At 45.5% G+C, this 22,647-nt stretch overlaps 1 protein-coding gene across 1 annotated transcript; it reads right to left on the bottom strand.

Moving 5' to 3' along the window:
• Window positions 1-167: 167 nt before the first annotated feature.
• Window positions 168-18,119, bottom strand: LOC121545503 (microtubule-associated protein RP/EB family member 1). The gene is made up of 7 exons (XM_041856073.2): window positions 17,742-18,119; window positions 13,602-13,725; window positions 13,242-13,387; window positions 12,192-12,390; window positions 11,740-11,849; window positions 11,451-11,603; window positions 168-2,885 (listed from the first exon to the last, which is right to left on the bottom strand). The coding sequence occupies exons 2-7, from the start codon at window positions 13,720-13,722 to the stop codon at window positions 2,835-2,837; spliced, it is 780 nt and encodes a 259-aa protein (XP_041712007.1). The 5' UTR covers window positions 13,723-13,725; window positions 17,742-18,119; the 3' UTR covers window positions 168-2,834.
• Between the last annotated feature and the right edge of the window lie 4,528 nt (window positions 18,120-22,647).

Here is a 22,647-nt window from a genome sequence, read left to right as displayed (position 1 = left end):
GGAATTCCAATCTGGCAAGTTGACCTGGAAATGGTCATGTGAATTTCAAATTCTGAACTAGGATTGCTTGTTTGTGTCAACCCAATAACCGTATACCTTTTCTGCCATATTTCACACATTGCACCTTTATATTAGAGCTAAAAATAAACAGCCAACAGAAGAAAAAATTCTTAGAAATACTGTTTTATTGTTTGTAATAAACTTGATTCAGCAAATACGATTTAAGAAAATAAATCAGAAAAAATTAAACACATTTCCCGCTGAAATAGAATGTATCGACAGAGAGAGAGAGACAAAAAAGGAGAGCAAAGGTGGCAGATGGCCCACAGTGTACAAGAATGTCGTCGGCACAGATTGTTGAGAAAGTCACAGGGGAGATCTGATGAGCTCCACTGATCTTTCACACCCCAAAAACAAGGGCTGCAAGGGCTCCTTCTAATAACCACGCTAATCATTCAAAATATATATAATTATAAATCGGGAACCAAAAAGCTAACAGGGAGTTGATCGAGGTTAAAGTTCAAGATTGGCACAAGGTTAGATTGAAAGAGGCCATTGAGTCTCCCTTGCATATAAAATGCACTTTACAAAAACAATGGCCATGTTCCAGACTGACTACATTGCAGATGCCTGTCAGATCTCACAACTCCTGGATAGGTGTTTAATATCAGCAAACCACATCATATGACATAGAAAACTGATACCAGACTGCGCATTCGATGACGTTGCACACAGCCATTGGTTGAAGCAATGCAACACTTCGAATGTAGTCTGCCTGGAACGCAACCAGTGTTAAGATTTGTCTTGGCAAGACCCAAATACCCACTAAATCAGCCACCAGGCTAGTTTAGTCATCAAATAACAAGCTAGATTCAAACAAGACAGTTACGTTTTTAAACCTTCAAGCCAATATCACTAATTTCTGGACTCAACATAGTTAACAAGGATAAACAGTCACAATGATTCAATGTGTCAAATATACACATTCATGTCCCAATACATTTTGGAAAACTGTTTTGGACGTGGTAATCCCAAAAAGTTGACAAATGAAATAAGGTTGGGGTCCTGAAGAATGCAACGAGGATCAAATCTTAATAGAAAAAATAAATAATTATAATATTACAACCAGGCATCCCCATTTAGTAAGGGTTTTGCATGACATTCAAACTTCCTTCATTGCCCTGTCAGTATCTATTAGATTCTAAGGCCTAGAAAGGGCCCCTGTTATGTACTCCTAATTATCGGAAAGGTCATTTCTAGGAGGGCATTTCAGCCAACAGTTGGGTGGCACCAGTTACATTAAGTACACCAATAGGTTCAGAACACTTCAATGAACCATCAATTATATAAAAATGTAATTGGCCTTTGTCAGAGCATTGTATTAACTGAAAGAACAAAAATCTATTCAACAGCTTAAATACCCAAGCTTCCGCCAGATTCTCTAGAAGTCTATTTCAGAGCAGCAGAAAGAAAAAAAACAATAAGAGCTAAAATGACAATCCTTTAAAACGTATTACAAATATTTGCCAAAAAGAGAGTACATCAAAGTCACATATGTAGGTTATGAAAAGTATAAGAAAAAAGGCAATTCATAAAACCTATAAGATCTTGGATCTTCTGGCGCAGAGACTGGCAGTTTTATTTGCGTATCAGCGTTTTGGGCCTAGAACCTGTCAATGGTGCAGTGGCTACATAATCAAAACAGATTCAAACGCAAGACAGGAGTGTGTTAAAACATGCCACAGAACCAGGAGTTCAAGAAAAAAATGGAGAAGGTAGAAAACAGAAAGAAAAACATCACAGTCACCTTTTGCATTCCCTAAGAAGATGCATTAGACACTAGAGGCGCTAAATCAAGTTAAAACTTTGATCCCCTGCCAACTGAAGAATTTTAGACTGGGAGAAATGCCAAAAAACCAGAGCAGGTAATTTGGGATGCGCTTGGGACCAGAGAGTTTCAAGCATCCACAGTGCCCATGCCTTCCAACATCCAAGAGACAAACAAAACACATAAATCACGCACAAAGTATTCTACCATAAGCTTGTAGTTTCTAACATGTTTCTTCATAACTATTGTCAGGTTGTTATGTGCTGTCCGAGAATTGCAGCCACATTAAGAGACGTTGGGCTGTATCGTTAAGAAAAAAACTCCACTTTCCTGGAATAAAGAATTGCACCATTTAAAAAAAGGTTAATCTCCAAACAAGAGGAGACCAAATGAAAGAAGTGAAAACAACTAGGTTTGGGGGATATGAACAGTTGTGGTTAGTGAAGAAAATAAATGTCCCACAATCACTACATTAAGTAGGAACTCAGACAAAGGGAATTTTCTCAGACCCAGAAAACAATATACACGTTGCAAAGACAGTGATAATTTAGGAAACTAGTAAAATATAATGTACAAAAGTGAGTGCAGGTTCCAATGAACTTGTAACTCCAATTCCCGGAACAGACAGAAATTGAGGGGAAAGACCAACAAAACACAAAAAGTGTAATCTTACAGATGGACAAGATCACTCATCTGGACCCAAAAAGAGCCAAAATGGCTGCCATCTTCCAACACTATGTTTATATGGACCAATGGGACGAACGGGAGAAGTGATTTCAGAAGAGGAGTAGGTACTTCACACACTTGACTTATTTCAACTTGATTTTACAGACCAAAAAAAAAAATGTTTTAAATACAGTCCATTCAGAGACCACACAATGCATAACATGATCCGTTTTTTGGTGGGGGTGAAACGTAGTTCGAGGATGGGAGCTGTTGTAGCTGATTGAAGGGGTTTGGTGGGTTGAGGGGTTGTATTAAAAGTTCCATGATCCAGTCTTGAATGTTAGAATTCCTCCTGGTCCTCTGACTCAGCATCCGGTATGACAAAGCCCTCCTGAGATCACAGACAGATGGATGAAGAGGAAGATATCTGGTTAGATATTAGGTTATAGGACTCTACGTAGTGGAAATACACTCAAATTGAGATCTAAGCCTGACCTGGGTCAAATACACTACATGGCCAAATGTATGTGGACACCCATTCAAATTAGTGGATTCGGCTATTTCAGCCACACCCGTTGCTGACAAGCACACAGCCATGCAACCTCCATAGACAAACATTGGCAGTAGAATCGGCCGTACTGAAGAGATCAGTGACTTTCAACGTGGCACCGTCATAGTATGCCACCTCTCCAACAAGTCAGTTGTCAAATATACACTGCTCAAGAAAATAAAGGGAACACTTAAACAACACATCCTAGATCTGAATGAATGAAATAATCTTATTAAATACTTTTTTTCTTTACATAGTTGAATGTGCTGACAACAAAATCACACAAAAATGATCAATGGAAATCAAATGTATCAACCCATGGAGGTCTGGATTTGGAGTCACCCTCAAAATTAAAGTGGAAAACCACACTACAGGCTGATCCAACTTTGATGTAATGTCCTTAAAACAAGTCAAAATGAGGCTCAGTAGTGTGTGTGGCCTCCACGTGCCTGTATGACCTCCCTACAACGCCTGGGCATGCTCCTGATGAGGTGGCGGATGGTCGCCTGAGGGATCTCCTCCCAGACCTGGACTACAGCATCCGCCAACTCCTGGACAGTCTGTGGTGCAACGTGGCGTTGGTGGATGGAGCGAGACATGATGTCCCAGATGTGCTCAATTGGATTCAGGTCTGGGGAACGGGCGGTCCATAGCATCAACGCCTTCCTCTTGCAGGAACTGCTGACACACTCCAGCCACATGAGGTCTTGCATTAGGAGGAACCCAGGGCCAACCGCACCAGCATATGGTCTCACAAGGGGTCTGAGGATCTCATCTCGGTACCTAATGGCAGTCAGGCTACCTCTGGCGAGCACATGGAGGGCTGTGCGGCCCCCCAAAGAAATGCCACCCCACACCATGACTGACCCACCGCCAAACCGGTCATGCTGGAGGATGTTGCAGGCAACAGAACGTTCTCCACGGCGTCTCCAGACTCTGTCACATGTGCTCAGTGTGAACCTGCTTTCATCTGTGAAGAGCACAGGGCGCCAGTGGCGAATTTGCCAATCTTGGTGTTCTCTGGCAAATGCCAAACGTCCTGCACGGTGTTGGGCTGTAAGCACAATCCACACCTGTGGACGTCGGGCCCTCATACCACCCTCAGGAGTCTGTTTCTGACCGTTTGAGCAGACACATGCACATTTGTGGCCTGCTGGAGGTCATTTTGCAGGGCTCTGGCAGTGCTCCTCCTGCTCCTCCTTGCACAAAGGCGGAGGTAGCGGTCCTGCTGCTGGGTTGTTGCCCTCCTACGGCCTCCTCCACGTCTCCTGATGTACTGGCCTGTCTCATGGTAGCGCCTCCATGCTCTGGACACTATGCTGACAGACACAGCAAACCTTCTTGCCACAGCTCGCATTGATGTGCCATTCTGGATGAGCTGCACTACCTGAGCCACTTGTGTGGGTTGTAGACTCCGTCTCATGCTACCACTAGAGTGAAAGCACCGCCAGCATTCAAAAGTGACCAAAACATCAGCCAGGAAGTATAGGAACTGAGAAGTGGTCTGTGGTCACCACCTGCAGAACTACTTCTTTATTGGGGGTGTCTTGCTAATTGCCTATAATTTCCACCTGTTGTCTATTCCATTTGCACAACAGCATGTGAAATTTATTGTCAATCAGTGTTGCTTCCTAAGTGGACAGTTTGATTTCACAGAAGTGTGATTGACTTGGAGTTACATTGTGTTGTTTAAGTGTTCCCTTAATTTTTTTGAGCAGTGTATTTTCTGCTAGAGCTGCCCCGGTCAACTGTAAGTGTTGTTATTGTGAAGTGGAAATGTCTAGGATAAACAACGGCTCAGCCGCAAAGTGGTAGGCCACACAAGCTCACAGAACGGGACCGCAGAGTGCTGAAACTTCCAAACTGCCTCTGGAAGCAACGTCAGCACAAGAACTGTTCGTTGGGAGCTTCATGAATGGGTTTCCATGACCGAACAGCCGCACACAAGCCTAAGACTACCAAGCGAAATGCGAAGCGCCGCCATTGGACTCTGGAGCAGTGGAAATGCGTTCTCTGGAGTGATGAATCACGCTTCACCATATGGCAGTCTGACGGACAAATCTGGATTTGGCAGATTCCAGGAGAACGCTACCTGCCCAAATGCATAGTGCCAACTGTAAGGTTTGGTGGAGGAGGAATAATGGTCTGGGGCTGTTTTTCATGGTTCAGGCTAGGCCCCTTAGTTCCAGTGAAGGGAAATCTTAATGCTACAGCATACAATGACATTCTAGACGATTCTGTGCTTCCAACTTTGTGGCAACAGTTTGGGGAAGGCCCTTTCCTGTTTCAGCATGACAATGCCTTTGTTCACAAAGCAAGGTCCATACATAAATTGTTTGTCGAGATCGGTGTGGAAGAATTTGACTGGCCTGCACAGAGCCCTGACATCAACCCCATCGAACACCTTTGGGATGAATAGGAACGCCGACTGCGAGCCAGGCCTGATCGCCAAACAACCAGTGCCCGACCTCACGAATGCTTGTGGCTGAATGGAAGCAAGTCCCCACAGCAATGTTCCAACATCTACAGGAAAGCCTTCCCAGAAGAGTGGAGGCTGTTATAGCAGCAAAGGGGGGACCAACTCCATATTAATGCCCTTGGTTTTGGAATGAGATGCAGCATGTGTCCACATACTTTTGGCCATGTCGTGTACTTTTCAAACACTTGAGCAGCGTTTGATTGGGTTTGCCTGGCACAAAACAGAACTAATGGAATAGTCCCAAAAGTGCAAACAAAGCTAAATCAATCACACCAGTGTTTTGACATTTATTTGACGCAGGTCTGATCTAAGCATTCATGAGTTTCGAACAGAATGAACCAAATCATGCATGGCCTGATGGAAAGAAACTGCACAAGCTGTATGAGCATACTTTAGCATTCCATTTGAGCTACACACAGAGCAATCGGAAAGTATTCAGACCCCTTCCCCTTTTCCAAATGTTGTTACGTTACAGCCTTATTCTTAATATACACACAATACCCTATAAATGACAGTAAATACAGGTTTTTAGATTTTTTTGCTAATGTATTAAAAATGTAAAACAGAAATACCTTATTTACATAAGTATTCAGACCCTTTGCTATGAGACTCAAAATTGAGCTCAGGTGCATCCTGTTTCCATTGATCATCATTGAGATGTTTCTACAACTTGATTGAGTCCACCTGTAGTAAATTCAATTGATTGGACATGATTTGGAAAGGCACACAAATCAAATCAAATTGTATTAGTCACATACACGTGTTTAGCAGATGTTATTGCGGTTGTAGCGAAATGCTTGTGCTTCTAGCTCCGACAGTGCAGTAATATCTAACAAGTAATATCTAACAATTTCACAACATATACCCAATACACACAAACCTAAGTAAAGAATGAATTAAGAATATATACAGTACCAGTCAAAAGTTTGTACACACCTACTCATTCTAGGGTTTTTCTTTATTTGTATTATTTTCTACATTGTAGAATAATAGTGAAGACATCAAAACTATGAAATAACACATATGGAATCATGTAGTAACCAAAAAAAGTGTGCAAAGCTGTCATCAAGGCAAAGGGTGGCTATTTGAAGAATCTCAAATATAAAATATATTTGATTTGTTTAACACTTTTTTGGTTACTACATGATTCCATGTGTTATTTCATAGTTTTGATGTCTTCACTATTATTCTACAATGCAAAAATAAAGAAAAACCCTTGAATGAGTAGGTGTGTCCAAACTTTTGACTGGTAGTGTACATATATGGACGAGCGATGTCAGAGCGGCATGGACTAAGATACAGTAGAATAGTATAGAATACAGTATATACATATGAGATGAGTAATGCAAGATATGTAAACATTATTAAAGTGGCTAGTGTTCCATTTCTTAAAGGGGCCAGTGATTTCTAGTATGTCTATAGGCAGCAGCCTCTAATGTGGTAGTGATGGCTGTTTTAACAGTCTGATGGCCTTGAGATAGAAGCTGTTTTTCAGTCTCTCGGTCCCAGCTTTGATGCACCTGTACTGACCTCGCCTTCTGGATGAACTCCTGAGTGGCGCAGTGGTCTAAGGCACTGCATCGCAGTGCTAACTGTGCCACTAGAGATCCTGGTTCGAATCCAGGCTCTGTCGCAGCCGGCCGCGACCGGGAGACTCATGGGCGGCGCACAATTGGCCCAGCGTCGTCTAGGGTAGGGGAGGGAATGGCCGGCAGGGATGTAGCTCAGTTGATAGAGCATGGCGTTTGCAACGCCAGGGTTGTGGGTTCGATTCCCACGGGGGGCGAGTATAAAAAAAATATGTAATCACTAACTGTAAGTCGCTCTGGATAAGAGCGTCTGCTAAATGACTAAAATGTAAATGTAAATGAAAGCGGGGTGAACAGGCAGTGGCTCGGGTGGTTAATGTACTTGATGATCTTTTTGGCCTTCCTGTGACATCGGGTGCCGTAGGTGTCCTGGAGGACGGGTAGTTTGCCCCCGGTAATGCGTTGTGCAGACCGTACCACCCTCTGGAGAGCCTTGCGGTTGCGGGCGGTGCAGTTGCCGTACCAGGCGGTGATACAGGATGCTCTCAATTGTGCATCTGTAAAAGTTTGTGAGGGTTTTAGGTGCCAAGCCAAATTTATTTAGCCTCCTGAGGTTGAAGAGGCTCTGTTGCGCATTCTTCACCACACTGTCTGTGTGGGTGGTCCATTTCAGTTTGTCAGTGATGTGTACGCCAAGGAACTTGAAGCTTTCCACCTTCTCCACTGCGGTCCCGTCGATGTGGATAGGGGGGTGCACCCTCTGCTGTTTCCTGAAGTCCACGATCATCTCCTTTGTTTTGTTGACGTTGAGTGAGAGGTTATTTTCCTGGCACCACACTCCTAGAGCCCTCAACCCCTCCCTGTAGGCTGTACCGTCATTGATGGTAATCAAGCCTACTACTGTTGTATCGTCTGCAAACTTGATGATTGAGTTAGAGGCATGCGTGGCCAAGCAGTCATGGGTGAACAGGGAGTACAGGAGTGGGCTGAGCACGCACCCTTGTGGGACCCCAGTGTTGAGGATCAGCGAAGTGGAGGTGTTTCCTACCTTCACCACCTGGGGGCGGCCCATCAGGAAGTCCAGGACCCAGTTGCACAGGGCGGGGTTCAGACCCAGGGCCTTGAGCTTAATGATGAGCTTGGAGGGTAATATGGTGTTGAATGCTGAGCTATAGCCACTGAACAGCATTCTTATATAGGCATTCCTCTTGTCCAGATGGGATAGGGCAGTGTGCAGAGGGATGGAGATTGCATCGTCTTTAGATCTATTGGGGCGGTAAGCAAATTGAAGTGGGTCTAGGGTGACAGGTAAGGTAGAGGTGATATGATCCTTGACTAGTCTCTCAAAGCACTTCATGATGACAGAGGTGAGTGCTACGGGGCGATAGTCGTTTAGTTCAGTTACCTTTGCTTACTTGGGTACAGGAACAATGGTGGCCATCTTGAGGCATGTGGGGACTGCAGACTGGGATAGGGAAAGATTGAATATGTCCGTAAACACACCAGCCAGCTGGTCTGCGCATGCTCTTAGGACGCGGCTAGTGATGCCGTCTGGGCCGGCAGCCTTGCGAGGGTTAACACGTTTAAATGTTTTACTGACTTCAGCCACGGAGAAGGAGAGCCCACAGTCCTTGGTAGTGGGCCGCGTCGTTGGCACTGTGTTATCCTCAAAAGGGGGCGAAGAAGGTGTTTAGCTTGTCTGGAAGCAAGACGTCTCGGCGACAGGGCTGGTTTTCCTTTTGTAGTCCGTGATTGTCTGTAGACCCTGCCACATACGTCTGGTGTCTGAGCCGTTGAATTGCGACTCCACTTTGTCTCTATACTGACGTTTTGCTTGTTTGATTGCCTTGCGGAGTGAATAACTACACTGTTTGTATTCTGTATATTCCTAGTCACCTTGCCATGATTAAATGTGGTGGTTCGTGCTTTCAGTTTCGCGCGAATGCTGCCATCTATCCACGGTTTCTGGTTAGGGTAGGTTTCAATAGTCACAGCGGGTACGACATCTCCTATACACTTGCAGATATACTCAGTTACGGTATCGGTGTATTCGTCTAAATTATTTATTTTCGCAAGCTACCCGGAACATATCCCAGTCCGCGTGATCAAAACAATCCTGAAGTGTGGATTCAGATTGTTCAGACGAGCGTTGAATAGTCCTTAGCACGGGTACTTCCTGTTTGAGTTTCTACCTATAGGAAGGGAGAAGCAAAATAGAGTCGTGGTCAGATTTTCCGAAAGGAGGGCGTGGGAGGGCCTTGTAAGCATTGCGGAAGTTTGAACAACAGTGGTCTAATGTTTTAGCAGCGTGGGTACTACAGTCGATATGTTGATAGAACTTTGGCAGCCTTGTCCTCAAATTCGCTTTGTTAAAATCCCCAGCTACAATAAATGCAGCCTCGGGAAATGTGGTTTCCAGTTTGCATAAAGCCCAGTGAAGTTCTTTGAGGGCCATCGTGGTATCGGCATGAGGGGGCATATAAACGGCCGTGGCTATACCGGAGGAACATTTGATTGTGACGTATTCTAGGTCGGGTGAACAAAAGGACTTGAGTTACTACGATTACACCATAAGTCGTTAATCATGAAACACACACCTCCGCCCTTCTGCTTCCCGGAGAGATATTTATTCCTATCTGTGCAATGAACTGAGAATCCCTCTGGCTGGACCGAGTATCCCGAGAGAGCCATGTTTCCGTGAAACAAAGTATGTTACAGGCCCTGATGTCTCTCTGGAAAGAAATCAACTGAACATGTTTTATTTTTTTTCTCCTTTATTTAACTAGGCAAGTCAGTTAAGAACAAATTGTTATTTACAATGACGGCCTACACCGGCCAAACCCGGACGACGCTGTGCCAATTGTGCGCCGCCCTATGGGACTCCCAATCACGGCCGCTTGTGATACAGCCCGGAATCGAACCAGGGGGTCTGTAGTGACGCCTCAAACATTAGCGAGTAATATACTCGGAAGCGGTGGGTGGTGTGCGTGCCTCTTAAGTCGAACCAGCAGGCCGCCTCGAGTGCCTCTCCTCCGCCGGCTATGTTTTGGGTCGGCCTCTGGAATCAGTTCAATTGCTCTGGGGAGAGCGAACAAAGGATCTGCTTCGGGGAAGTCGTATTCCTGGTCATAATGCTGGTAGTTCTGGTGCGTTACTGCCGCTCTGATTTCCAATAGTTCTTCACGGCTGTATGTAATGACACAAAATATTTCCTGAGCTAAAAATATACAAAAATAATACATAAAAAACAAAATAGCGCAAAGTTTCCTAAGAGCTAGTCGCGAGGCTGCCATCTCTGTTGGTGCCATCAAACACATGGCTATATAAGATCTCACAGTTGACAGTGCATGTCAGAGCAAAAACCAAGCCATGAGGTAGAAGGAATTGTCCGTAGAGCACCGAGACAGGATTGTGTTGAAGAACAGATCTGGGGAAGGGTACCAGAACATTTCTGCAGCATTGAAGGTCCCCAAGAACACAGTGGCCTCCATCATTCTTAAATGGAAGAAGTTTGGAACCACCAAGACTCTTCCTAGAGCTGGCCACCCGGCCAAACTGAGCAATTGGGGGAGAAGGGCCTAGGTCAGGGAGGTGACCAAGAACCCGATGGTCACTCTGACAGATCTCCAGAGTTCCTCTGTGGAGATGGGAGAACGTTCCAAAAGGACAACCATCTCTGCAGCACTCCACCAATCAGGCCTTTATGGTAGAGTGGCCAGACGGAAGCCACTCCTCAGTAAAAGGCACATGACAGCCTGCTTGGAGTTTGCCAAAAGGCACCTAAATTACTCTCAGACCATGAGAAACAAGATTCTCTGAATGTCCTTGAGTGGCCCAGCCAGAGCCCGGACTTGAACCCGATCTAAACATTTCCAGAGAGACCTGAAAATAGCTGTGCAGCGATGCTCCCCATCCAACCTGACAGAGCTTGAGGGGATCTGCAGAGAAGAATGGGAGAAACTCCCCAAATACAGATGTGCCAAGCTTGTAGCGTCATACCCAAGAAGACTCAAGGCTGTAAACGCTGCCAAAGGTGCTTCAACAAAGTACTGAGTAAAGGGTCTGAATACTTAGGTAAATGTGATATTTCCGTTTTAATTTGTTATAAATATGCAAAAATGTCTACAAACCTGTTTTTGCTTTGTCATTATGGGGTATTGTGTATAGATTGATGAGTGAAAAAAACGATTTCATCCATTTTAGAATAAGGCTGTAACGTAACAAAATGTGGAAAAAGTCAAGGGTTCTGAATACTTTCCGAATGCACTGTACATGCCATTCCACTGACAGAATTTTAAGAGGCTATCGGCAGTTGTTTGAACCGAAACACATGGGCTTAAACCTAAAAAAGCTGAAGTGACCCGTCGAGGCTTTGTGTATAATGTTGACTAAACTCACATCTGTGGCGTAGAGTATATCCACGATCCTCTGCAGCGTGGGGTCACCCTCTCCTTCCTTCTCTTGGCAGATGAGCTCAATGTTCCTCAGTTTGCCAAAATAAAAGTCCCTCTCCTTCTCCATGTCCTGGATGGTGGACTTCAGTATATTCACCTAGGGGGAGGGAGATGGGCAACAAATGATGCAGTCTGTATATCTCTGAACTTTGGCTAGAATTTCAGTCAAACCAGTTGTTATTATTTCTAACACGACAGGGCACATCAATTTATGAATGGAAGGATGACAGTACCTCCTGAATGAGTTCTGCCCGCTCCTCGTCACCTCCGCCAGCCCCTGGTCTCCGCGCCAAGCTGGGCGCTATTTTGGGTGCTACCTTGGCAACTGCTGCCCGTTGGGGTGCTGAGGGGAACAAGCAACCAATCAGAAAAGAGATGGGGAGAGGTTGTTATTAAGAAGCTCAGTAGGTTTCAGTATGGAAAGACAAGTCACCTCTAGACTGCTTACAGAAGCCATTTCTTGCTGCAAGTCAGTGTTTCTCCTACACTATTTCCATTCTACCCTCAAACTAAAACAATTTTGATTTTGTTGCTTTCAATTGACAATTTTAGCTCAAGAGGTCTCAAGATGTTGATTTTGGGGCCTTTGTGCCCCGCCTAGAACATTATGTAGGGGAACCACTCCTAAAAAGTACAGTGAAAATATATATAAAAACCATTGCACAGGCTCAGCCACCACTCTCACCAGCGTTGAGGACCTTCTTGGGCTTGTTGAGGGCCGACATGGCGGGGCTGGACATGGGCATTGTGTCTTGGCCCTGGCGAGCATCCACAGGGTCATACTCTTTCCCATCATAGTTGGCATCAAAGAACTTCTTGAACCACTGCACAAACTCAAAGTTGTCCTGGAACTTGCTTTTTATCAACTTGTCAACAGGGATGATCTTGGGAAGAACAAAGCACGAGGTACGTGGATTCAACACCACAAAAATTGATTAAATATGGTGGATGTGCACATCATACACAGTTGATTTAGACTAAACATGCATCACAGATGTAGTGACTACCGTTATAAATGCTGTCGGAATGTGGATATAACACACAGAGACTAGGAGACAAGGACCGTCCATTTCTAAGGGACTTTGTCATGATACTGGACTGGAGAAAATCCAAACTCTCGCTCTGAAGTTTTTTGCTCTCTGTCTCTCTCACACACACACACACACACACACACATTTACATTTACATTTACACACACACACACACACACACACACACACACACACACACACACACAGGAGAGCACTTCACTGTGCAGTAGCCGAAGTCAACAAATACGCCATCCAACTACTGGATGAGAACTAATGACTAACAGAGTGGAGACTGTATAGGATGCCAACAGTTCTCTCTGCGGGCACAGGAAGGTCAATATCAGTGAGCCACTGTAGAGAGAGGTCATGCTAGCTCAGCAGTAAACACAATTAGCAAGCAGTGGCAGAGAAGTATACAGCAGCTGACATCATTGGTACACACACACTATGGGCAACTCTGATATGTGTAAATCCAAATGAGAAGCTAAAGATTAGGATATTAGGATTAGAGAACATGCTGTTGTTGAATTGTTTTCATGTTACAAGCCAACACATGGTAAAGACAGGAAGCAAAAGGATAAATAGATGAATATGCTTCAAAAGCAACCAGTTCAAAAAATATAATCAGCCCGGCAAATAGAGCTCTGGATGTACACTCTAGAGCCTAGGACATGCTGAGAGGGAAAACAGAATAGCCTACTTACTTTGTCGACACCCATTCTTTTGAAGCCAGCTTGCAAAATCTTGTAGTTGTGAATGAATTCGTGCTCTAGTTTTGCAGCAAATTTGACTTTCTTCAAAGGCACACAGCCGGGGAAGAGCATGTCCATGAACTGGCAGTAGGCCGCACCTTGAGAAGACAGGCACACCAGGGGTCAACACAAATGCTATTGAACTATTCCTCTTTGATCACATATATATTGACACTAAAGCAAAGTAGGCTACACCTTTAGGCTACATCAATTACAGGATTTACTTTCATTTTCCCCAACTATAAGCGATCTCTGCCTTATGATGTAATGCAAGAACAAATGCAGTTGTGCCATCCATAACCTGCCAATTACCTGAACATAACAGCTCTATCTTAGTAAGGTTGATCTGTAACGATTCGTTGATCCATGCAAGCATATCATGACGACTCAAGTTGTCACTGCACACTGAGGTTGAGTAAACGTTCACAGCCATTTTCTGTTGAAGTACAAATGAGAGAAGGTGAAATGTTGATTTCAAGTTTATGTCACGTTAGGAAAAAGCACACAGGTGATTATTTTTTATTAGGATATTTCTATGCCATATAATAATGTCAGAGGCACAACAGGTGGGGGACACACCTAGTACTGGTGAAAAATCTGTCGATGTGCCCTTGAGCAAGGCACTTAACCCTAATTGCTCCTGCCAAATGACTAAAATGTAAATGTAAATGTACTGGTTCAGTGGATACCATTCCTGAAATGAAGGGAAATTATCATGGTCAGGAGATGAGTTGAAGAAAGCTGCAGCCAGTTCTGCTACGGTTCTGTTAACCAAAAACGGAATCACTGCTGAACAGTGGCGGCTGGCCGATAGAGGGGCGCTAGGGCGCCCCCTTAAATAAAATTATTTTTAAAAAAAAAATAATAATAAAAACATCAGTATGTCAATATTTGTGTGTTTGAAATATGGAATGCACACAGTAATATGTGTAAGATATGATAGAAAATCATATTCGCAACCTTTCCTCTGCCTGTCAAACGCCTCGTCAGCTCTGGGCGATACAGAAAGTGCCCCGAGGAGGCGGGTCTACGTAGCAGTTAAGCCAATTGCTAATTTAAGATATGAATGTATGACATAAAATGTAGTCAATAAGCGATCTTAAATCGAATCCAAGGAGGGCGATTATTTTACACTTCAAGCTCGCCCCTGATAAAATAAGGACCGGGGTCCAGTGACGCCATTTTTACTAGACAACAATGGCGACGCAAAGCGTTACTCCTCCAAGACCCAACCCTAACTCGGTGAAATCTCTCCTCCAAGATCCGTTTGAGAGGAGAACTTTGTCAGAGAAAGTTCGGGTGAAAGAGCTGGGCCCAGATCAACCTGACCTCTCAATCAGACAGCAGGCTAGCGAGAAGGGAAGCAGTATATGCGCGGCTTCTCCCGTAGCTGGTACACCAGGAAGGCTTGGCTGGCTGGGTGCACTGATGCTAATGCTTTATTTTGCTTTCCGTGCTTGCTTTTTAAAGCGGCGGGGGTCAGATTCAGCATGGACAGGTACCGGAGTGAGGGATATGAAGCACCTGTCAGAGAAGGTAAAGAAACATGAGAACACCAGGGCACACATGGACAACTCTGTAAGCTGGCTGTATTAGGAAGGGGTGAACATTGCTACGCAGCTGGATGACGGCCACAGGATTGCGGTGAGGAAACACAATGAGGAGGTGGATAAAACAGGCACATTCTATCCAAAATTATCGATTGTGTGAAGTTCTGTGGGGGCTTTTGAGTTGGCCTTGCGTGGGCACGAGGAGACTGACTCCTCAGACAACCCCGGCATTTTCCGGGGCTTAGTGGATTTTGTTGCCTCCCTCGACAGTGTGCTGGAGGAGCACCCTGAAGACAGCTACCGTTTTTAAGGGGCACGTCAAAGACGATACAGAACGAGCTGTTGGACTGTATGCTGTCAATCGCTTAAGGATTACATCCTGGAGGAAGTAAAGAGTGCTGATTTTATCGCCATTCAAGCTGACGAGCGATTGACGTTCCACCCACTGCCAGTTGGTGCTTGTGTGAGTGATTATCATAGAGCCGTCACAATTATATTTGTTTTAGTATTTTAAAAGGAAAGAAAGACACAATCAGACGTTGATAATAATGCAGGAAAGTACTACACAGTTTGTAATAATTATTCAGGTGTCCACCAGGTCAATTTCTAGAAGAGGCCTAGTTGTTATTGAATATTAACTTTATTGCTAAGTGAACAGCAGAACAAAATTATGTTGCATCCCTCTCACAAATGTAATAGAAAAGGCTTTAAAACGTAATAACATCAGTTAATTATGTACATCACAGGTTAAAAGCAGTTACTAGACATAGTTTGTGTGTATATACACACTGTCTGTCTGTCTGTCTGTCTGTCTGTCTGTCTATATATATATATATAAAGTCACTGGTTGTGTGTTGAGGGGGAATTACAGTGAGTTAAGAAGTCTGATTGCAAGTTATCAAATTAAACTTTATTTTTGGACCCAGGGCCTCAATTCCCTCTTTGTGTGGGGACAAGCGCATCTGACAGAGCAGCAACAGCCCATCAAGCGACGGAGGATGCTGGGACCAGGAGAACAACAGAGGTTGGCTATAGAGGTAAGTTGTGATGTAATTGTCAGTGTTTCCCACCTAGAACTTTTTTCAGGCCTGGTAGTATGTAGCCAAAACCCTGAACAATCAGCACCTTGGTAATCATATACTTGAGTTGGACATAGGCATGTGTCAGTCAGGATCACTTGCATCAAAATAGCTTAATTGCAAATTAAAGCTGATGATGTATCTTTTACAGGTATGTGATACCATCCTGAGTCATGCCAAAGAGAGGTTCTCCTTCACCCAGCACCTCATCAGCGCAACACTATTGCACGGAGAGTTGTTCCCACAACACAGTGTGAAGTTCCCCGATACAGCGCTTGAAACAACCGTGGGCGTACCCCATGTTGAACAAGGCCAAGCTCAAAACCAAACTGTCCCTCATCTATGAGAACAGTGAGTTCAAGGCTTGTAGTGGTGCAGTGCCCCTGTACCAGTTCTTCATGGAGAACAACCTTCAGAGCACTTTCACAGAGACTGCCAGCCTCCTCAAGATCCTCATCACCACACCCATGACAACTGCTGAGTCAGAAAGGTGCTTCTCTACACTGAAAAGGATCAAGACCTTCCTGAGAAACAGCATGACACAGGATCGCCTGAACGCTCTGGCCATGCTCTCCATGGAGAAGAAACTTGTCAGGGACATTCCTGACTTTAATCAAAGGGTCATTGAGAGGTTTGCCACTCAGAAGGACAGACGGGCAAAATTCCTGTACAAATAAGATGACAGACACACACACACAGAGCAGCTCTGGCCGCATGTTTCTTTGTATATAGTTGACCTTAGCATAAAAAATCCAGTTATATATGGTACTCTAGAAAGTCTTAATAGTGTCTTTGCTAATATTACTGTATATATGTTGTTTTGTATCAATTAATTGTTGCAGTTCTGGAGCACATTAACAATTAGTCACATTTAGTATGATCATAAAATACTGTATGCTATTCTTCCAGTCAAAGGTTTGAGTTCATCCACTTGATATCCATTTCTATATTATACATCCTTTCATACAGTGTAAGATTTCCTATAAACTTTATAATAATTTCATGTTATTGTCCACTTTCCACTCTGTTCTGACAGCATGCCTGTTGCGTTGCCTGTTTACTACCAATGGTGAAAAGTTCACTTTAAATGCAAATGAAAGGCTTGGGTTTGTGTAATATGTTTTTGTGTAAGAATGCCTCAACTTTTTAATATTGGCATTAAATAATTACTGAATGTTTCACTGAGCACTGCTGTCCTGCAGTTTGTGTTAAAATATATCGCGATGGTTACAGGAAAAAAAAGTATGGCACAGCCCCACCGAGAATATTTTTCACCAGCCGCCACTGCTGCTGAACACTGGCTAACTAGCTAACTATATCAGATAACTAATTAGCTAGTTTAGTTCAGTTGGACTAGCTTCCGTAACGTTAGGTAGTTAACTTAGACGTCTTGGTGAGCGGAAATTACGAGGAGGGAAGTAAGGATTGTCTTGCAGATGTAAGTTAACGGCGTTAGCTACCTAGCTAGCTAGCCTAAGACAGTGAAGCTAATCGACAGCAGAGTCCAACGTTAGTTAGCTAGCTATAACATGAAGTCTGCTTGTAATGAAGGAGTTACTAAGTTACCTACTAACTAAGTTGTAATTTTCAACCTAGCCTACTAACCTAGCTAGCTAGCTTATCGAGCTAGATAGCTAGCAAAGACAAAGTAACGTTAGATAGCTACGTTAATATGTTATATATTAATAGTGCGCAAACTATCGGTAGCTGGCTTATACTGGATGGCTAACCAGTCGTGCTAGCTAGCTAGACCCCCGGCATAGAGAGGTGCATTCAATCCAACCCCGGGCTCAATGGCAAATATTGCTGTATAAATGACTTACCCTGTTTTGGCGTAGGTGTTGCCAGTATATTAATTCAACGTAAACCTTATCTCATATAAATAAAGACGTCAACGTTTGCTGCTCCTTTCTTCCCCTGCTAGCCAGTTCAGTCCAGAAATCTGCCGGCGGAATGATTTCTTTAAGCGCAACTGCGTGCGCTTGTTTTCAGGTCAAAAGACTCCAAGACGTAAAGTCTAGACTGCAAAGTCTAGACGCATGCTGGAGCTCACTGGTGGATATGGGCAGAGATGGATAACTGGTCCAATGAGTGTCGAATTTAGTTAACAAAATATGTAATGGATTATTTGCTACGTGTGGTTTATTTGATCAAATATACGTTTCGTAATGCTTAGTTCCGTTGTTACGAGTGTACTGATATAAGTAGGATACGTGACATCCCAGCAACTTTGAAAAAAATATCGGAGTTGTGCCTGACATCGCACTCGTATCTGTCCTCTCATTGGCTAGAATGGTCCCACCTGTTATTGCCTCCTGCCAGTGTTGCCAATTTAGCGACTTTGTCGCTATATTTAGCGAGTATTCATACCCCTCTAGCAACACATTTTTAAAAAATCGACTAGCGTCAAATCTAGCGACTTTTTCTGGTGTTAATGGAGACTTTTGGAGACTGACGTGAAAGCACGTATCGTTCTTACTCTTCTCAACGAGCAGCGGGTGCTGCCGTGCCGTGCCGTGCCGTGCCGTGCCGTGCCCGTGCCGTGCCCGTGCCGTGCCGTGCCCGTGCCGTGCCGTGCCCGTGCCGTGCCGTGCCCGTGCCGTGGGCCCCACCCCGTCCCCCGTCCCCCCGTCCCCCCGTCCCCGTCCCCCCGTCCCCGTCCCCGTCCCCGTCCCCGTCCCAAAGCACTCACAGGCGGCCCAGTCCTCGCGCAGCAGTCCCTCCCAGCTGCAGTCAGAGCAGGAGATGTTCACCCCTCCACGTCCAGACTGCAAATGAAGCCGCTGCTGGCTGATCCCGCCCTGGCTTACATTCAGGGCAGGATGTAAATGTAAAATGTTCTTTGTCTAAAATAAATCACTGCATTTGACTCACACAGCCTCAGTCACTTACTCACCTCGTCCACTGTGTGTGTGCCTCTCTGTGACATAAGCTAAACATTAACTGGCTAGCTCATCATGTCTCAGTCTAAACTGTACACTCAAAAATACAGAAAGGAGTGGGATTCAAACCCTGAATTCAAAGGCTGGTTGAAGCTGTTTATTGGAGATGATACACGGGCACACTGCCTGTATTGTAAGGCTGATGTAAAAAACACATGACAACTCAAAAACATACTCAAAAGGCAAAGCCTGTATAACAGTTCCACCCAAAACAAGCTTGAGGGAGAGCAAGTAGATCCTCTTAAGCTACTTGACAGCTTGGTTAGACTGATCAAGGACAGACTATGTCTGAGGTTGCTGACTCAAGACAAGTTGTGACGATAACAACTAATGCCTGGCAACAGTGAAGCGCCAAGGGGCGGGGACCAGCCTGTGCGCCAACGATAGGCTGAGTAAGTCTAAACCACGCTCAGACTCTACTCTGATAGGCCAGCATTGAGCGGGAACTATCTCTGTCAGAGTATTTAAAGAAGAACTTAGAACAATGGCTCAGCTCTCTGTCTGCCCTGCGTGGTGTTTCAGTGGACCCGTATATACGAACATCATATTTACCATTGAAGTGTTTTGCATTAATTAAAATACTAGTCTATTTTAGAAGATGTGTATTGACCTCTTTTTGTTCCAATACCAGATTTGAATTGACGCAACTTAACAAAACTCTGTGTGAGTTGTGTGTACTGTCAGTCTGTCACCAACAGCCTGTGACCTGTGGGCCAGAGCACGAAATTCGCCCTCCAAGGCTGTGTGACAGCTCTCCCCTACCTCTTCAATTTATCTGAGGATATCGGGCTTCCTTGTGTTGTGCTGATTTAGCCCACCACTCCAGCTAGTCCGTACTCCGGTGCTAACCTTGTCAAGATATCCTCCACTGCTGTGCTCGTTATCGAGGCCACCAGGCACTAGTCTTCCTTCGACTATTTAAAACGTGAATGGGTCACTTCTTCCCTAGATAACCATGTCTAGGATGGTTATTAGCCTAGCCAGCTATAAGACTTGAGATGTGGATTGTCTCCCCTAGGCATCCCTCTCCCCTGGTATTACTAGCAAGCTACAACCTAGCTAGCTAGTTTACCAACTCAACTTAGCTGCCACTGTGTGTCATCAGCTAGTTTACCAACTCCAACTAGCTGCCACTGTGTGTTGTCAGCTTGGTTTACCAAGCGACTTCCATTTGTGCTTGTTTCACATAAATAAGCCTACGTTTAAACATGATATCTCACCTGTCCAGACCTGTGGTCATAGCTAGGCTCACCCAAAATTATTTTGCGGGTGCTGTACAGCTTATTGTAGCTCTCTACCCTTACTGTGTATTGTGGTAGCTGTTGTATACGGTCTCCGGTTACTATTATATTAGTTAATATGATGAATCAGTATATTGCATAAGAAATATTTTATATTTATATTTTGTAATTTATTTTCTTCACATTCTGAGATGAGAGAACACCGCCTCACCATGATGCTGGGCATACATGGCTGCTCCTCTTGTGGAGCTGAACTAGAAGTAGAAGATGGTCATGACCTGTGCCCCGCCTGCCTAGGCATTGGCCACCTGCGTGAGGCCCTTTCTGACCCTTACATTAACTGCGCCATCCTGCCTGTGAAGGTGAGGGCTTGGTTATCACAGATAATTTACCCGTGTTCGGCGTTGTTCGCCAGGACCCACCCAGGGCCACCAAAAGAGTGAAAGCCGATGAAACCGATGGCGCCCCCCTGTTAAAAAACTCAAAAAATAAGAGCCTCACTCGGAAGGTCGATTCCTTATCCTCTGACATAGACCAGCTAAAAACCTTCAAGCCCCCTGAGACGGGGTCTTCTAGCACTCCCTCCAGCATGGGGGACGCAACAGAGGACTCAGATAGCCGTGATGATGACCTGCTCTCCACTCGGGCATCCAACCGGCACTTTAGTGACCAGGATGATGACACGCCCAACATGGTGAAGGAGGTGCCAACCAGTGTTGTGGACCATTCAGTCTCAACGCTAAAGATGGGTCAGAGGAGTCATTCCGAGGCTCTGATCACACTGAGTCAGAAAAAAGCTCTGCCTCACTACGCGCTGTCCTGTGTGCGGCCTTAGCTAGGCTAGAGCTTGATGACCCTCAAGCCACAGCCCCTGCAGCTAACCCGTTCTTTAAGAAGGCCCCGACAGCTACACCGTTCAGTGTGCCACCTTCACCAACTTTTCTTACGGAGCTTCAGAGATGCTGGTCCGACCCGCAGGCTCTCGCCCACCACGGCAAGGACAGTAGGACGCTATCTGCCATGGGCTGGACCATATGCCTAAGGTGGATAAATGCATAGCAGAGCTGATGATCTCCCCAGATGAAGCTCTGAAGGATGACGCCCGCTGTCCCAGACCTCAGTGTAGGGCCACAGATGAGCTACTGTCATGGGCCTACGACACAGCGGCCCGCATGGCCCGCATTGGGAACTCCCTTTCAGTGTTCATGCTAGCACAGAACAGGATGCTCCAGCCGGAGCATGCAGACCTGGACCTCTGCAACCTGAATGACGCATCTCTTCAAGCGTTTGTGTTCATGACCAGAGAGCTAGGCAGACTGATGTCCACCCTTGTTGTGACTCGTCACCAGGTCTGGCTCGCCCAAGCCCCAATGTCCGATGACTCCAGATGGACGCTGAGAAAGCTCCCAGTGGTCCCGGACTGCTCTTCGGCCCCACGGCTGAGTGGGCCATCGAATGTAGAAAACAGATGAGTTGGGCTACACCGCTGTGGAACCCACAGCCCAGAAACCAGGCATCACAGAGTCATGGCAGAGGGAGGCCTGACGTGCATGAACCTTGCCGCTCTCACTCGGCCCAGCCCTACACACGTCCTTGGTCCTACCACCAGCCTAACACAGGTGCTCGCCAGCTCCAGATGCCCCCCCCCCCCACCCCCAAGAGGCCGGTGCCGTGGTCAGCACTGCCCCCAACCCCACAAACAGGCGTGGGGGCAGAAACTGAATGGCGGGAGCCGGCCATCAGCCGATTTACCCAGCAGCACCTTACCTACTGGGCATCCCACTCCTCAGACCCATGGGTGGTGATGACCCTCTGACAAGGGTACAGGCTGCAGTTCTGACGCCGGCCCCCACCATTCTCAGGGATCAGAATGACTTCAGTCACAGAACCCCTGAAAGCTTGCACCCTCAACCAGGAGATTACATCTCTCCTGGAGAAGGGCACAATCACAAGAGTAAAAGCATCAGAACAGCAAGATGGCATTTACTCAACCTATTTCCTGGTTACGAAGTAAGACGGAGGCTTCCGTCCAGTTCTGGATTTTAAACGGTTCAATGTTTTCCTTAAAGTTCTCCCCTTTCAATGTTGCGGACGATCGACGTTCTCCAGACCGTAGCCGCAGGGGAATGGTTCACGTCCCTGGATTTAAAGGATGCTTACTTTCACGTTCCTGTGTTACCGGAACGCAGGCGTTTTCTGCGGTTCGCCTTCTAGGGCCAGGCATTCCAGTTTGCGGTATTACCCTTAGGTCTCTCCCTGGCTCCTCGCGTCTTCACAAGATGCATGAACACAGCCCTGAGCTCCCTCCACCTACATGGAATCAAGATCTTTCCTTACCTCGACGACTGGCTCATCTGCGCCCCCTCTCACAAGTGTGCGGCCAAGAGCACAGCGCTTACACTGACCAACGTCACCGCAATGGGTCTTACCGTGAACAACGAAAAGAGCAACTTCACACCAAGCCAAAATATCATCTTTATTGGCATGGCTTTGAACTCCCGCACAATGATGGCATGTATAACACCTCAGCGTGTGGACACCATTCT

This window comes from Coregonus clupeaformis, chromosome 30 (genome assembly GCF_020615455.1).
Source record: "Coregonus clupeaformis isolate EN_2021a chromosome 30, ASM2061545v1, whole genome shotgun sequence".
Classification (NCBI taxonomy): Eukaryota; Metazoa; Chordata; class Actinopteri; order Salmoniformes; family Salmonidae; genus Coregonus; species Coregonus clupeaformis.
This window is presented reverse-complemented; position numbering and strand designations above follow the sequence as displayed.

Bases quoted from the DNA above. Each gene is read 5' to 3' on its own strand.
- LOC121545503 (XM_041856073.2), bottom strand. From the start codon at position 13,722: ATGGCTGTGAACGTTTACTCAACCTCAGTGTGCAGTGACAACTTGAGT. The intron at 13,388-13,601 runs GTAATTGGCAGG...TGTCTTCTCAAG, and splicing joins GATAGAGCTGTTATGTTCAG to GTGCGGCCTACTGCCAGTTC. The intron at 11,850-12,191 runs GTGAGAGTGGTG...TGTTCCCCTCAG, and splicing joins CAAGAAGGTCCTCAACGCTG to CACCCCAACGGGCAGCAGTT.